Source organism: Lithohypha guttulata (genome assembly GCF_036872675.1).
Source record: "Lithohypha guttulata strain CCFEE 5908 chromosome Unknown scaffold_6, whole genome shotgun sequence".
Lineage (NCBI taxonomy): Eukaryota > Fungi > Ascomycota > Eurotiomycetes > Chaetothyriales > Trichomeriaceae > Lithohypha > Lithohypha guttulata.
In genome coordinates this window covers 24,421-38,983 of record NW_027042755.1, presented here as the reverse complement: position 1 = coordinate 38,983, position 14,563 = coordinate 24,421, and the positions used below count along the sequence as shown (strand labels likewise).

Here is a 14,563-nt window from a genome sequence, read left to right as displayed (position 1 = left end):
TAAGCGGGCAAGACAAAATCACATACGCTGCGAGATGCCTCGATCTCCTTGATATCCTTTATCAAAAATGCATTTTAGCCAGTGCTCCTGTTCAAGCTACAGCTCAAGTGCCGAGACGAACCAGCCTTCATCGTACCACTGTCCGTGCCCGACGACGAGGCGGGTGAACAGACTGAGGAATTTCACTGTATTGATAATTCAGCGGGCCAGTTTCAATGAAGTAGGTTGCAACTCGGATATCACGCACCACCTAGAGACAAGGATGATCTCGAACCCTACTGAACATCCTCCTAAACCATCAACAACGAAAGATACTACTGGCATACATCCCACCCCAGTCTACAGACAGCTGCTATAGAGGACTTCGGGTCGCGGCCGTAGTTTTGTGGGACATGAATATCACCATGCCTTTGGTCAGCCAGTTCAAAACGACAGGACTCCCCACGTCGCAGCGAGAGATATCATCTGTGATGGGTTCATTTTTGCGATGCCGTCATGCTTTGCCCTTCGCCGTTGTCACTGTTCGGTCTCTCGCAACAGGACAACGTGTCGTCTCTTAAGCAGCTCAACGACCGCTTCGAGACCACATAGAGTCACACGCAAGAGCCGACGGAGCGTGACTAGACTTCACATGTCTGCGTTTCCAGTAAACACAATGTGTTTTCACGTCTCGCTAAGCTCGATATGAGGCAACACTCATCAGCGTGAGCACGATACTGTATGAATGCACATGTCCAGCCAGTACGAAAGATCGCGCTAACCCGAAATGAGCAGTGATCTTGAAATCTTGTGGCTGGAGAGGTCACGAATGGAGATCAAGTGGCAGTTCTCTCTCTATGTCCTGGCCGTCGAAAGCATTAGATTCGTCGCGGCATCGGCCACATGAATACCCTTTTGATGACCGGGACGTGCTTTCGTTTGTCGCCTGCCCCTTGAAACAGTGTTTGATCCATTTCGCCAATACTCCACTATCTACAGGGTATATCAATCTGTCTTCCCGCTCCTGCCCATCTTGATTTCTTTCTTTCCTTTCATACTTACCTTAGTGGAAAGAGTACGATCAAGCAGGTACTTCTTTGTAAGGAATGCTCTCCATTGCACATCGGGGTAGCAGGCTTTGCTCAAACTCATTCGTGGGTTTGACCGCTGGATTTTTTGGCCTTATCAATCTTTTCATCATTGTCATCGCTTCATGCGATGATCTGGCGAAGGGACGCATTTGAAGGAATAGGATCAGAACCTTAGATCGCATTGCATAGCATGACTCGTTCGTGATCTGTGAGTAACTGCTTGGATGGTCTGAACGCCTCGGGCAATAGATTCACGTAGGCGTAACCATCAACTCACGTACTCCGTCCCTCGAAAACCGTGTAGGTATAGACCGATTGACCACCGTTAGATGGGAAGTAGCTGTTGCTGATAAAGCCAGCGCTTTGAGCAGGTGACGGGATTCGCGAGGCAAATAGGCACCCTTGCATGACGCCTCAGACTTGACCTTGGAAGGTGTCAAGTTACTTCGTCGAGCAGTAATTGTAAGCAGGATCTTGAATGGCTTCGATACAACTTTCCAGTATCTTCGGCGTTTGGCGTTGCTAATATTTACACGCGCGTTGACCTCCAGTGCACTTTCGTGATTTTGCCACGACTACATAGCTTTTGCCGATTTAACACCAACTACCTCAACCGAGACCTCGACAATTACTATTCACTGGTAAATGTCGGGAAGGCCAAAATACATCAATCAGAATGGCACGTAGACCACCAGGCACAGAAGTCGACGCCCTCATCACACAATACCAACATCTCTCCGGATTCTCCAGAAGCGATGAAGCCCTTCACACGCTCCGCAAGATCGGTAGCATGGTCAAACCCATCATGCGACAACGATCATGGCACGTCGGAACTCTCGCAGAATTCTACCCAGATCAGCAGAACCTGCTCGGACTCAACATCAATCACGGCCAGAAGATTCAGCTCAGACTACGCTATCCTGGCGACCAGAATCAATTCCTCCCAATCGACCAAGTGCTAGATACAATGCTGCACGAGCTCTGCCACAACGCCATCGGACCACACAATGAACAATTCCACGCTCTATGGGATCAGCTGAGAGATGAACATCAATCGTTAGTCCGCAAGGGATACACAGGTGAAGGCTTCCTCGGCAATGGTCGATCTCTTGGTGGGCGACGAATGCCTCTCCACGAAGCTTCGAGACTCGCGCGACAAGCAGCAGAAGAACGAAAGAAAGCCGCTGAAAGAGCAAGAGGTAGCGGACAGAGACTTGGCGGGATGGGAATCATGCGTGGTCAAGATGCACGACAAGTTATCGCCGACGCTGTAGAACGACGAATACGAATCGAAAAAGGTTGTGCCAGCGGCACAGCAATGGGCGATAGAGTCGCTCACGACGAAGCCATCAACGGCAATAAACTCACAACCACTCAGGCTGGACCCGACGACGAGAACGAAGCCACAATGATGCAGGCATACATCGACCTGATCCAAGAAGAGGAAAGAGAGAAATTCGGCGGCTATTACAGTCCACCATCTGCTGATAATCCCGCAGGGTCAAGAGGTCAAGCTCCAGGTCAGAGTTCCAACATAGAAAACAAAGCAAAGTCCCTTATGGAGCAGCAACGCGAGATCGAGCAGGAAATTTTACGAAAGAAACAGAACCAGCCTTCAAACCCAGCGTCTACACACTGTCTAAAATCCACACAGCAAGATCACCTTCCTCCACCAGAAGCAACAAAAGCACCCCCACCCCCAGCAATCCCACCAGAACCCGAATCCACAACCTGGACCTGTGAAATCTGCACCCTAGTCAACACACTCTCATTCCTCTCCTGCGACGCCTGCGGCATAGAACGACCGTCTTGGATCTCAGCTACCCTAGACGATCCTCAGCAGCCTACAACAAATCACCGCAAGCCGCAGCAGTCAGCCTATACTACGCAGAACGTGCTCAAGCCAAGGTCATCCGCTTATGACAGTATATCGCGTTTCAAGGCGGAGCGTGCAGAGAAGATTAGTAGAGGTCCTGTGGGTTGGAGTTGTGTTGGCTGTGGGAATTTTATGGAGGCGGAGTGGTGGACTTGTGCACAGTGTGGGAGGATGAAGACGAGTTCGTGAGGATGGTTATGATGATTGTATACAGCTAGAATATATGGATTGAGGCGAGGACTACGTACACGTTCCTCGTTTCAGCCGCGGCAATGACCAGAGTCCAGGTGGTGTCGTTGTTAGTATGTAGATTCAGGCGTGCGATTGCAGGTGCAACCACGAGCCTGACGGTCGAACAATATTACTTCTTCATTCGAGGACAACAGGCACACCATACACTACCACAGCAGCTCCACAGAGATACCTCAACATGCAAGCTCCTCGTCCTTCCGTGACAGCTTCTGTCAATGTCTTCGGCCGCGTATTCGCATCCTTCTGCTGCTTCTCTTTTACCCTACCTTTTCTTCCCTTCTTTTTCAGCGCTTCCTGCACTCGCTCATCATTTCGGTCTATCAAGCCCCATTCACTCAGTGCCTTCAGTGCGACTCGATCAACCTCACGATCAGTAACGTCCCACAAACAACCCACTACGGCTGGAGCATGACCGAGCATATAAGCTCTTGGCATACCTGAGCTCTCGAGTCTGCCATGCTCTGTCATCTTGGCCGAACTACATCCGAAGAGAAACGTTACTGCGCAACGAGGTAGAGCACGAACGGTCCTAGGACGGATGTACTGCGCTCCTGAACCGTGTCCGAAATATAGAAGGATATCAGACGTTGTGAGAAATTTCTCAAATTGCGCTTCTGTGGGCGCCGTATTAATGCAGCGCTCAAAGTTCGGTGTGGCGGTGTGTGAGGCTAGGATTGGTTCGAAGACCGACTGTGTCGAAGTCAGATCACCTGAAGGATTTAAGATATAGCTCCCACGAGCTAGTCCTTTCGAGATAGGTAGAGCGTCGGCAGTTTCGGAGTGAAGACGGATCTGATCAACACGTTCGAATAGTGTTGCTAGTGATGGCATTCTAGAAACAGACTGGTCGATGAGACATGGCAGAGCCTCCCACGGGATACATTCTAACTCTTTGTCCAGTATCAAGATCGTATGGCGGGCTGGCAGACTGGGTCGTGTCTCATGGTAAGCTCGTAAAGCATCAAGGATGTCGACAAGCATGGCGTCCCAATCGATCTCATCGTAAGCGTTCTTCTCTCCATTGAATTGTAATATATCGACAACAAAGTACAGAAGGTCTATGATTGCATCGTCGAGATCAGCAGTATCAGGATCACCGAGGCCAAGGAATATACGAAGAACGTGGTCGTGAATCTGAACTCTCTCAGAGTCACTGGCAGTCTTCTGTCTTGAAGGAAGATGGTTACCCAGTGTTTGAGAAAGAGCTTTACTGAAGCGCATGGTCTCCTGCTCAGTAGCGGTATAGGGATCTAGAATACCTCGGAACCCGCCGAGCCAGATGAGTTCGATATTTTGAAGAAGAAGTCGCAGTCGTTCATCAAGTGATTCACGGTCAGCGTGCCACTGTGCCCTCGCGGTCTTGTCACTCATACCACGAGGGTCATGCGACGACTCATTAGCTGTCTTGATGATGTTCCTCATCTCAGCTTTTGCATCCGCAAACACGAAATCATCGATTCCATCTCCTTCGTTACTTCTGTGAAGAGGAATTCGCACCAGGAAAGGCGATTGTCCCTTAATAATTTTCGACACAAGTAATTCGTCTTCATCTTCAGCCAGGGTTAACGAGATGATTGACCATGATGACGGAAGCTTGTCTATTTGATGGATATCGATGGCGGCTCTGTTGAGGTTAGACGAAACTAGGTCAATTGGCCATTTGAGAAGCGATGCGCGCTCACGCGTGGCAGCCTCTGCCGCTGCAAGCATCACCTCACGATCGAGTGCTTCGTCTTTAGGTTGGGACGTTCTCAGTACAAGCTCACTAGAAGATTCCACAAAAGGTAGACCCATGGTTGCGAGCAGAAGCGATATTCTTGCTTCCATCTTGATCAAAGTATGAATCATGTCGGTGGGACAATGTGACTTGCGCTCAGTGAGCAGAACTATACACAAGCGCAACGCGACATGTAGCATCTGAGCAATACTATCAGGACCTTCTGCCGTTGGGGGGCATGTCGATGGCATCGGATTTCTTGTAGGACTGAGCACAACATCTTCTCCACCACCTCGAAGTAGCGAGACTCGATTGCGTCGGCCTGGCAATGCCTTTGAGGGTAGTGCAACTGCACTGTCCGTCAATACTGATTGCATAGAATCTGCACACAACCTTCGCCATGCTTCGCGAAGAGTAAACTTGGCGACAGCAAATATTTCAAGAACAAGATATTGCGGACTGGAGCACAGATCCGGCACACTGATGCGATCTGTTCCATCTAGTTGCTTGGTTGAGTCCTGTGCTGACAGCTCCCATCTGAGAGAATGACGCCGATCTTCGCTGAGCGCTTGAGCTATGTTCAAAGGTCCCGTCATCGAAGCTGACGATGGAACCTCTGAGATGTCGATGCTATTGCCTTCCGATACCGTTTTTAGTCCTTTGGCCGGGACCTTGACACTTGCTGTTTTCATATGACCTCGACGAGCCCTAGCAGTTTGTAAGTTCTTCTGCGTTTTCTTTCTCGATGAGCTGAGTTCTGAAGCACAGACCACGGCATTTACGGTTGTCATCAGCTCGAAAGCACGATCCTTGTCCCCTAGCAATAAAAAGCCTTCGACATAGTCGAGCTTCAAATCGGACTTTTCGGGTGTCTTCCTTCCGCTCGAAAGTTCCTCAGAGGCCAGAAGGAGTTCTCGCGCAGCACTCGTCTGTCCCGCTCTAGCATATAAAATTGACAAGGTGGTTGAAAAGTCCGGCTGCAAGGAAGGCTGAACAGACTGTAATTGTGACAATTGGTTGTAGTAGTGAAGAGCATCCTCAAAGAGTCCTGCGTGACTTACCAGAGATGCAGCATGTCCTAGAGTGCACATATACAGTTGCATATATGGCCAAAACGCAGAGCCATCATTGTCGTTGTTTCTTTTTAAGCCAATATTGAGAACTGATAGGTCTTGTGTCAGGGGAAGGACGGAAGAACCATCTTTGCTGGATGGATAGCTTGATCTCTTGTACTGCAGAGCAGTCCAGATCGAGATCACAATCTTAGCAGCTTGTCGGGCATAGCGATGAGCTACTTCTGCACTCGCTTCTCGAAATGCTACTCTAGAAGCCAACAAGGCGCCAGCTGCTATCAAACTATCACGCTCGATCTGCTCCCTGCTACTTCGAGGAGCATCCTTGGAATACTGTCTTGCAAAGCATTCTGCAGCCTGTGCCAAGTGGTGCTTGCATTTTACGGAATCTCGCCTGGCCAGCTCCAATTCCGCACGTGCTAGATAAAATCGAATAGAGTTTCTTTCATTGCCTCCATCATGGACGAGGATTTTCTCGATTACGTATAGGTTTCTGTCTGCTAGGTCAAGCTCGGCTAGTTGAATGTGACAGTGAGCAAGCTGCATGTGGCATTCGGCGAGCTGCTCAGGCGACTGCTGTACATTCAGTGTCAATATATGAACTTGTATCTGCAAGGCTGCCTTGGTAGTTTCGTAATCTCCGAACGCAAGGGTGCGGTTGGTGAAAGCTCGCAGGTTGACGTAGAGAGTTTCGCAATCGTCTACTACCTCGTCGAGGACATCTAAGGTAGTGCAGCCACAGACTTGTATCCGTACGTCTTCAACAGCGCTTACATCCGGATAAATTCGGTCAGCCTCAGCCAGCGAACATATTTGCAACTCAGCGAGCAGCTGTAGTACAGCCAAGTACGATTGTAGAAAGATATTCTCGCCATCGCTCTTACTGGACAGGACGGCAGACAGTACCTCTTTCAGTGCTGATTTGTCATCGTCTGTCAAGTCCATCATCTTCGAAGCTCTGAAGGAGAACGCAGAAACTAGTCTCAACCTCCAAACATAATACTTCGTTGACGCTGTTAGCCCAAGTACGATTTGAAGCTTCCCGAAAAGTGATTGGTATCTCAATGGTCGCTGTTTCTTTCTCAGCAGGAAGAGCAGCTGATGTTCAAGTAAAACAGCGTGATGGAAGTCTGGCAAGTCAGTGGGTTCGTAGAAGTAGTGGTCAAGATCGTCTGCGGACTGGTCCTGCTGCCATGAAGCGTTGTAGTTGCGTAGTGTGCGCCCAAGTTGAGCAGCAAGCGATGCAGTATCTGACCACACTGTCCTATTGGACTTGGATAGAGCCGTCTCAGCTGCATCGGACAAAGCTTCACTTGTTATATAGTGATCGAGTGCTTGTTTAAGGGTCCGTCTCGACTCTTCGATTCGTCCACTTTTCATCTGCAAATCCGCAAACTTCTCTAGGCGCGGACCCAGAGCATTCTTGCTAAGGTCCTCAATAGGGAGACCTTTCAAACAAGCTATTGATTTCGAGATCATGTCCAGAATAGCACCATCGTCTTTTTGTGCGATATGCGGGTGCATATGAGCTCGCCAGAAGATATTGGAAATCTTCACATAAAGTGATCGCGCGGCATCGATCTGTATGGCGTCCTTGGTCTCCTCTTTCTTCGATAATTCCCTTAGGAGCTCAACGCATTGACTCAAGTAGTCGAGATAGCCTGGAAATATCTGGTCGCGACCAGAACGCGCGTATGCTTCGACATCAACAAGAGCTTCAATTGTCTTGAGGATGGCGAGACAGATAGATCGACCTGTCTTGTCATTGGCATCAGGTCGCGCAAGCAGACCGGCCTCGAAGAAGCGAAGGATGAAGAACAGTAGTTCCAAGCATTTAGAACCTATATCAGCGTCACTGCTTGGTTCCTGCTCACTGCCTGTTCCCGCGACGAGTTTTCTCAAGCATGCTTTCCTTAGCTGGACCATGTTTAACAAGCGATCAGGCCTGAGACTTGATGGAGTATGGACGAAGTCTGGCAACATTCGTGTTACATCCTGTATGGTCACCAATAGCTCGGTTTGGTCACATTGTCCATCAAGGTGAATTAGAAGCAAGCGACATAGGTAGAAGAGTCTCTCGTCTCTGCTTCCGTATGTGGAAAGGTCAGTAAGCAGAACCACCATGTGTTCAGGGTCGTCGTGCCTCTCTGCAAGTTCGATCAGAAGCTCTGATAGCTTGATAGGCAGTCGCGTCTCGTGTCCGTGGCTTTGCAAAGCACTCTGCAAGCGTCCGAGTATGGTCTTAATTTGATTGTAGAACGTTTGGCTTTTCTCACAATTGCTATGTGAGATGTGCCGAACAGCTTGTTCCAAAGCTGACCACGATTCTGCACTGGACTGGCTTTCCTCCTTGAGCATCTTGGAACACGCAAGCTTGTATATTTGAGCTTCCACTAAAAGGTTTAATGAAGAACAGACTTTGTCAACGGAACCAGACTTGGTCCTTGCAATAGAGGAAAATCTAGTCAGGGCTTGAGCAATGACCTTCAAGTTCGCACCAGCCTCACAGGCACCGATGAAGCCACGTTGATGACCTGTCAACACGACACTTCCTGGACTACCATTGACGTCCAGCTGAAGAGCTTCCAGGAAACCAGATGATAAAGCCTCGATACCATACAAGATAGCTAGGCGCAAGACCTGGGATTGGAAGGAACAGGTCAGGTTGAATGCTTTCTTGCTGGTACAAGCTTCGTCTCTCTGTAGTAGTGCACGTAGCTCTGTCTTGCAAGTATATATCTTTCTGTAAGCAGGCTTCGTATCTGACTTCCGTCTTTTCCAGTGTTGCTCGTAGATCTTTGTGGCCTCAATATGCGCCAACTCCTTCGACTCCAGGCTGATTAAATTGTCCAACAGTAAGATGGCTCCTTGCTCTCTTTTGTGTCTGAACTCGTCCGTCGTTCCGTCCTCGACTCCATCGAGGCGCAGCACACCAAGCGCAGCACATGCGCATTCAGCGAACGTCTTCGAACTGGGGTTAAACGATGTCTCTGTTTCTTTAATCTTGTGAGGGCGAAGGTTTGTTGTTGAGCGTGGCTGAGAGTCGTTATGTCTCTGCGGCTGTCGAGTCGTTCGTTGCTTTGTGAGGGCAGATAGGGTCTTCAGATTCTGGTTGAAGCTGTTCATAGCAAGCTTCTTCTGCTCATGTAGAGACAAGTCTGTCTTGATTTCCTTCTCTGCGCCATTCTTCCCTGTTCTACTCGAGGTAGTTGTCTTGATCGTTGGTGCTGATACTGTAGATTTCGGCCGTTCGGCTTTACCTGTGATCGTACCATTTCCACTTGCAGGTTCAAGTATCGCTCTTAGTAAGCGCAGGTCGCGAACAACATCATGCTCGTCTGTAATGGTCTCCTTTTCCTCAGGTTCGGATCTGCTTGAGATCGTCTTTGTCTTAGTTACTGATCGTCCAGCCATGGAGGGCTTGGTGGTCGCCGACCTGACTGCCATAGTTCTTCCTTTTTGGAGTTCTTCTGTATTTCTGCTTTCAGTACGCCTAATACCTGCATCTTGTCCCGTAAAGTATGTGCTGCATGGTCGAGGTGACAGAGCATTTCGCGCTGAACACGCGCAGTGTTGATTCGTCCGAAAGAGGAAGGCCTATCGGCAAGGTTCCTTCATTAGGTAGGATTCGATATTGCACCTTCTCAAGTGCTTACAACCACCGATTACTACCACAGGACTTCGTCGACTCTCTCATGGCCATCGACAATAGGTTATGACATCCACGCAGGCCAGTAGAGCCGGATGGCGACGGCTTCTCAATTCTCATGGCGTCGCACTCCGTGGCCCATACCCAGTATGCAAATCCATGCGAGGACAACAACAACGCTACAGAAGCAGCAGTCTCCTCGATAGAGCTGCACCTCATCTTCCTCGAATTCTCCAACCTTCGCTGTGGGAAACTGTTTTCCCTTCTACTCTACGGTCGAAGACGAGGAGTCTGTTCTCGGAGCAGCAGCGGAAGCCTAGGAATCCAGCGACTTACTTCATCTGGATCTACCTTCTGATCGGTTCACAAGCAATAAGAATTATCCAAGTCAAGAATGAGCACAACACTTTCGCTCGCAAAGCTGAGATCCAAATCGAGAAATTGCGTGAAGTAGTGCGCCGTCTGCAAGCAGGTGAGGACGTCGATGTGGAGAAGGTACTAGGCACAGGTGTCCCTGAAGAGGAGGAAGCATGGGAAGAGGCTCTCAAGGAAATTGAAAACGAAGAACGATTATGGTCAGAAAGCAAAAAGAAGAAACGGCAACAGAGAGAACAGAGAAAGAAAGAAGCCGAAGAAGCACAACAACGGGAGCAGGACGCCAGTCCAGTGAACCAAATAGCAGAGCCAGTTAAGACGACTGAAACTGCTTCCTCTTCAAGTCCTCCGTTCAGAAATCCTACTTTCTATTGAGCAGCTTGTAAACGAAGAACAAAATCCTGAGCAGAAATCAAAGACCTCCACAGAGCCGGAAAAAGCAAATATCCTATTCGTGCGCAGCCAATACTGCATATCCGACTCTTGGGAAGTGTATTCTCAGTCCATTTTCAAGCTCAATCACGATCCTTCGTGGCGCGAGTCCTATCAATGTGCCGTGTTGCTGTGCATTCTCCGGTGCATTGTCATCACTAGTCTGGACGTACACCCTCTGTCCCTTTTTCAATCCAGTCGGATCGTTCTCGTCGACGCCGACTTCTTGAGCCGCATACTGAGAATCGAAGATTAGTTGTCGAGCAGCTTCTTCATCCACCTTTGGAGCTTCGTTCTCGGGAACATGTTCAGGGAATTGTTCAATCCAGCGATGCACTTTCGGGAAATCCGTCTTGCTGAAACCTGGTTCTTCAGTTCCATATTTTAATGTTTGGAGAGCAAATTTTGGGATCCAGACAGCGTGAATGTCGGCAATACCACACTTCGAGCCATTGATGTAAGGTTCTTGATCGGTTGATTCTGCAAGGAAGTCGTTTTCTATCATGGCTAAAAAGCTCTTCAGTTCAGCCATAGCACTAGGTCGAAGTGCTTTGTAATTGTCCTTGCCAAAGACCGGGAATAGGTCATGGCGCTCTTTGATCAGTCCTGGCGTAAGGAAGACGACGGGCAAGCTTGCGAGGATGATCCAGAAATTGCGATACCCATATGCCTCATATGCATGGTCGTGCTTGGTTTGGACCAAAGCAGACATCTTTTCTGAGAAGATTTCCTCAACTGCGTCGATAAAGGCGCGGTTGTCGATAAAGACATCTTTGCCGATGCTGTTGACAGGAACGCGGCGATATGTGATGCCTAGGTTCTGCAGAATGGGTCGTGGCTGTACAAAAGGTTGTTCACAGACCTGATAGGGTATGTTGGCTGCATGAAGGAGGTTGCGAGATTTTTGGGCGTTGGGAGCGAACTGGTAGTCCCACGTTATCACTGGTGGAGCTTGTGCGACGCTGCCCATGATGATGAGAGGGTTCTCTGAAGCGACGTAAGTTGCTGGAAAGATTCTGATCCGCAACTACAGGAGGGACCCGTTCAGGCGAGGTATACAACGTCTGAAACGAGGAAGAAGACTGCAAGGTGTTCGGTGAGGTAACGTCAGACTTTAAAGATTGCTCGGAGCAACCAACAGCTTGCAGAGCAAATAAAGGTTTCTTCGGTCCTCATATCTGTCATCGAGATCTGCGAGAGTTCTTGGATCGCAGCAGCATGTGCTCCGAACCGCTGGTAGACAGGACGGGCTTGTGGTTGTGGTGGTTCGTCCACGAATCAAGAGGAGTGGTATCTGTCATTTGAGTTCGCGCACCCCTCGCGAGGCAGAGACTCGAGATTCGAGATGCGGAGAGTCTGGGGAAGTTCGAGATTCGAGAACGATACGAATGGTTCTGGACTCAAGCCATACAATAACAACCAATAGTGGCGAAATGAACGATCGTCTACACCAATTGTTCACTTGAGCCGACTTCGCTCGGCGACGCGTAGACTTCCGAAGGTCATGTGGGACACATCTTGGAGGTTGCTGGCTTTCGCAGAAGCATTACGTGAACCATTGCAAGTGACCAGAGCACTATTGTCTTAGTATAGTTCACATTGACCACTAGTGGTACGCACGATGCGATGCCCGCTTTCTTCCCTGTCTGTCAAACAACATGAGCCCGCTAGCACTGTACACAGGATGCGGTTGCAACCATATTGCGTTCTGTATAGTATTATACTATATATCATGTTGACCACAGGCTTTTAGTGCAGATTGACATAACGATTATGTCTTCTTTCTTTTCTAGAAAAGGTAATGATAGTGACCCAGGTTCGATGTAGACTTGCCCTTCTCTGACCTACCCCAGCGCCAATCACCTTCTCACGTAACAGTCCGAGCATCTCTGTCAGTGATCAACCTCAACTTATCAAACATGTTTCAACGAGCACGCTGCATCAGATAAAAAAGCCCACGACCAAGCTCGAGACATAATCGCATCTCTGCTCCGTCCTACCACACTGCAGTCTACATGTCTCAACTACAAATCCTTACGTCACCCTATCGGCGGTCGAAGTGGCTACTTCAAGTTGCTGAACATACAACAAGAAACAGTGTTGCCTGCTCAAGTTACGAATAGCAAAATATGTATAGCACAGCACAGCACGAAAATGCTTGCAACACAAAGTTAATTGGCAGGCTTTCTTGTTGCAAGTGATCCGAACAGCTCATTCCCGCCTTTCTTATTGGTTCGTATTTCCTGAGAGCACGCGTGACCCACTGCGCTAGCGATGATGGGCGGCGAAAAGCACTGACATGTGGCATCACGATTGAGAAAGTGAAGTATTTTAGAAAAGTAGCGGATCTACTTGTATGGTATAGCAAGCTATCTTCCGGCTTGAGCTTGCTTCTATTACAACAACACGAACGAAAAATGTATCTCCCAATACTTGGGCTCACCGTCATCAATGCTGGAGTGCTACACTGTCTCTCGAGGTACTCCACCACCTCGTTCTCACATCTGAGCAACAGATATGTCTGGATCATCTCGGTCGTCCTGGCCTGGCTCATGTATACACTCGACTGGATGATCCTCTATCCTCGTCTACGCAGCCACTTACGAAAGCTCCCCACCGTAAAGGCAGCCAACATCCTAGGCGAACGTCCTCGAGGTAAGACGCCACTGGCGTGGTTCCATCGGTATCCAGATGCCGATGTGATACATATGCATGGGCTCTTCGGCAAGCAGGTTCTCTATCCTGCCAGCCCAGAAGCACTTCGGGACATATTCTCGACCAACAGCTATCACTGGGCGAAGCCATGGGGCATTCGCGCGTTTTTAGCTCGCATTATTGGATTCGGCCTGATATTGTCCGAGGGAGATGCTCATCGCAACCAACGCAAGTTTCTGACGCCAGCTTTCAATATTCGCAACATCAGAGCGCTAAGCAGCCTGATGTGGAGCAAGACCAGTATTTTCTTGGATCAGTTGGAGAAGGAGAATGAAGCCCAGGGAAGTGTTGAGATCACGTACTGGGCTTCACGTCTGACACTTGACAGTAAGTAGTCCTGAATACTGTTTCATCTTGTTGCCGTGAGGTTGGTGTACTGACTGAATAATAGTCATCGGACCCGCGGCGCTCTCACGCGATTTTCAGACCATGACCAGCGCCGACGACCCCATAGCACACGCCTTCAGAGAGATCTTGGAGCCTTCCCCTGGGCTGGTCACGTTTATGGTCTCGAACATGTTCCTACCGCAATGGCTGGCGACCCGTTTGCCAGTCCGCGCCAATGAGATAATTGCAAATCAATGTTCACGAGTTCGTGAACAGTGCCGTAATATCCTGGTTGAAAAACGTGATAACTTCAAGAAGCTCAAGGCTGCCGAAGAAGGTCGAGAAGATGACATATTGCAGCACATTATGTCAACTGGTCAATTCGGCGATGAGGAAATCATTGAGCAAATGCTTACGTTCCTGGCTGCCGGCCACGAAACCACGGCGTCGGCCTTGACGTGGTGCACGTATGTCCTGGCACAAAGGCCAGACCTGCAATCGCGTCTTCGAGAAGAGATCCGAAACAACATATCCTCGATGAGTACACCTGTGTCCTCGACAGCCTTGGAGTCTATGCCTCTCCTCAACGGCGTCTGTGAAGAGGTATTGCGCCTCTATCCCACTGTACCATTGACCATTCGTGAAGCTCAATGTGACACCACTATGGCAGGCATCCCTATTCCAAAAGGGGTTGTCGCACTTATCGTCCCATATGCCATCAACAGACACCCCTCGTACTGGGGAGAAAACGCGTCTGACTTCGTTCCCGAGAGATGGATCGATACTGGTAAAGACGGCACACAGCGGGCCAACAAGCATGGAGGAGCTCACAGCAATTACTGCGAAACTACCTTCTTGCATGGTCCTAGATCGTGCATTGGCAGGGACTTTGCCAAAACAGAATTGAGATGTGCCGTAGCTGGAATCGTGGGAAGTTTCGAATTGGAGTTGCTGGAGCCTGAAAGAGAAGTGGTAATTGGGGGGACAGTCACTACCAAACCAGTAGGTGGCTTGAAGCTGAAGTTGCGACGTGTGCCTGGATGGTAATGCTGACGGGCTGTTCGCGATGGTACGAAT

At 49.3% G+C, this 14,563-nt stretch overlaps 5 protein-coding genes across 5 annotated transcripts; 3 read left to right on the top strand and 2 right to left on the bottom strand.

Moving 5' to 3' along the window:
* Nucleotides 1–1,746: 1,746 nt before the first annotated feature.
* Nucleotides 1,747–3,135, top strand: LTR64_007436 (uncharacterized protein; the record flags this gene model as incomplete). Its single annotated transcript, XM_064901754.1, has 1 exon — nucleotides 1,747–3,135. The coding sequence occupies one exon, from the start codon at nucleotides 1,747–1,749 to the stop codon at nucleotides 3,133–3,135; it is 1,389 nt and encodes a 462-aa protein (XP_064751433.1).
* Nucleotides 3,136–3,315: 180 nt separating this feature from the next.
* On the bottom strand, nucleotides 3,316–9,402 carry ESP1 (separin protein; the record flags this gene model as incomplete). Its single annotated transcript, XM_064901753.1, is given in 2 exon segments — nucleotides 3,316–9,248; nucleotides 9,261–9,402. 2 exon segments carry the CDS (start codon nucleotides 9,400–9,402, stop codon nucleotides 3,316–3,318), a joined length of 6,075 nt encoding a protein of 2,024 aa, XP_064751432.1.
* Nucleotides 9,403–9,755: 353 nt separating this feature from the next.
* LTR64_007434 (uncharacterized protein) lies at nucleotides 9,756–10,387 on the top strand (the record flags this gene model as incomplete). The annotated part of the gene is made up of 2 exons (XM_064901752.1): nucleotides 9,756–9,784; nucleotides 9,823–10,387. 2 exons carry the CDS (start codon nucleotides 9,756–9,758, stop codon nucleotides 10,385–10,387), a joined length of 594 nt encoding a protein of 197 aa, XP_064751431.1.
* A 73-nt stretch (nucleotides 10,388–10,460) lies between these two features.
* On the bottom strand, nucleotides 10,461–11,414 carry LTR64_007433 (uncharacterized protein; the record flags this gene model as incomplete). The annotated part of the gene is made up of 2 exons (XM_064901751.1): nucleotides 10,461–11,282; nucleotides 11,307–11,414. 2 exons carry the CDS (start codon nucleotides 11,412–11,414, stop codon nucleotides 10,461–10,463), a joined length of 930 nt encoding a protein of 309 aa, XP_064751430.1.
* A 1,447-nt stretch (nucleotides 11,415–12,861) lies between these two features.
* On the top strand, nucleotides 12,862–14,533 carry LTR64_007432 (uncharacterized protein; the record flags this gene model as incomplete). The annotated part of the gene is made up of 2 exons (XM_064901750.1): nucleotides 12,862–13,486; nucleotides 13,551–14,533. 2 exons carry the CDS (start codon nucleotides 12,862–12,864, stop codon nucleotides 14,531–14,533), a joined length of 1,608 nt encoding a protein of 535 aa, XP_064751429.1.
* Nucleotides 14,534–14,563: the final 30 nt, after the last annotated feature.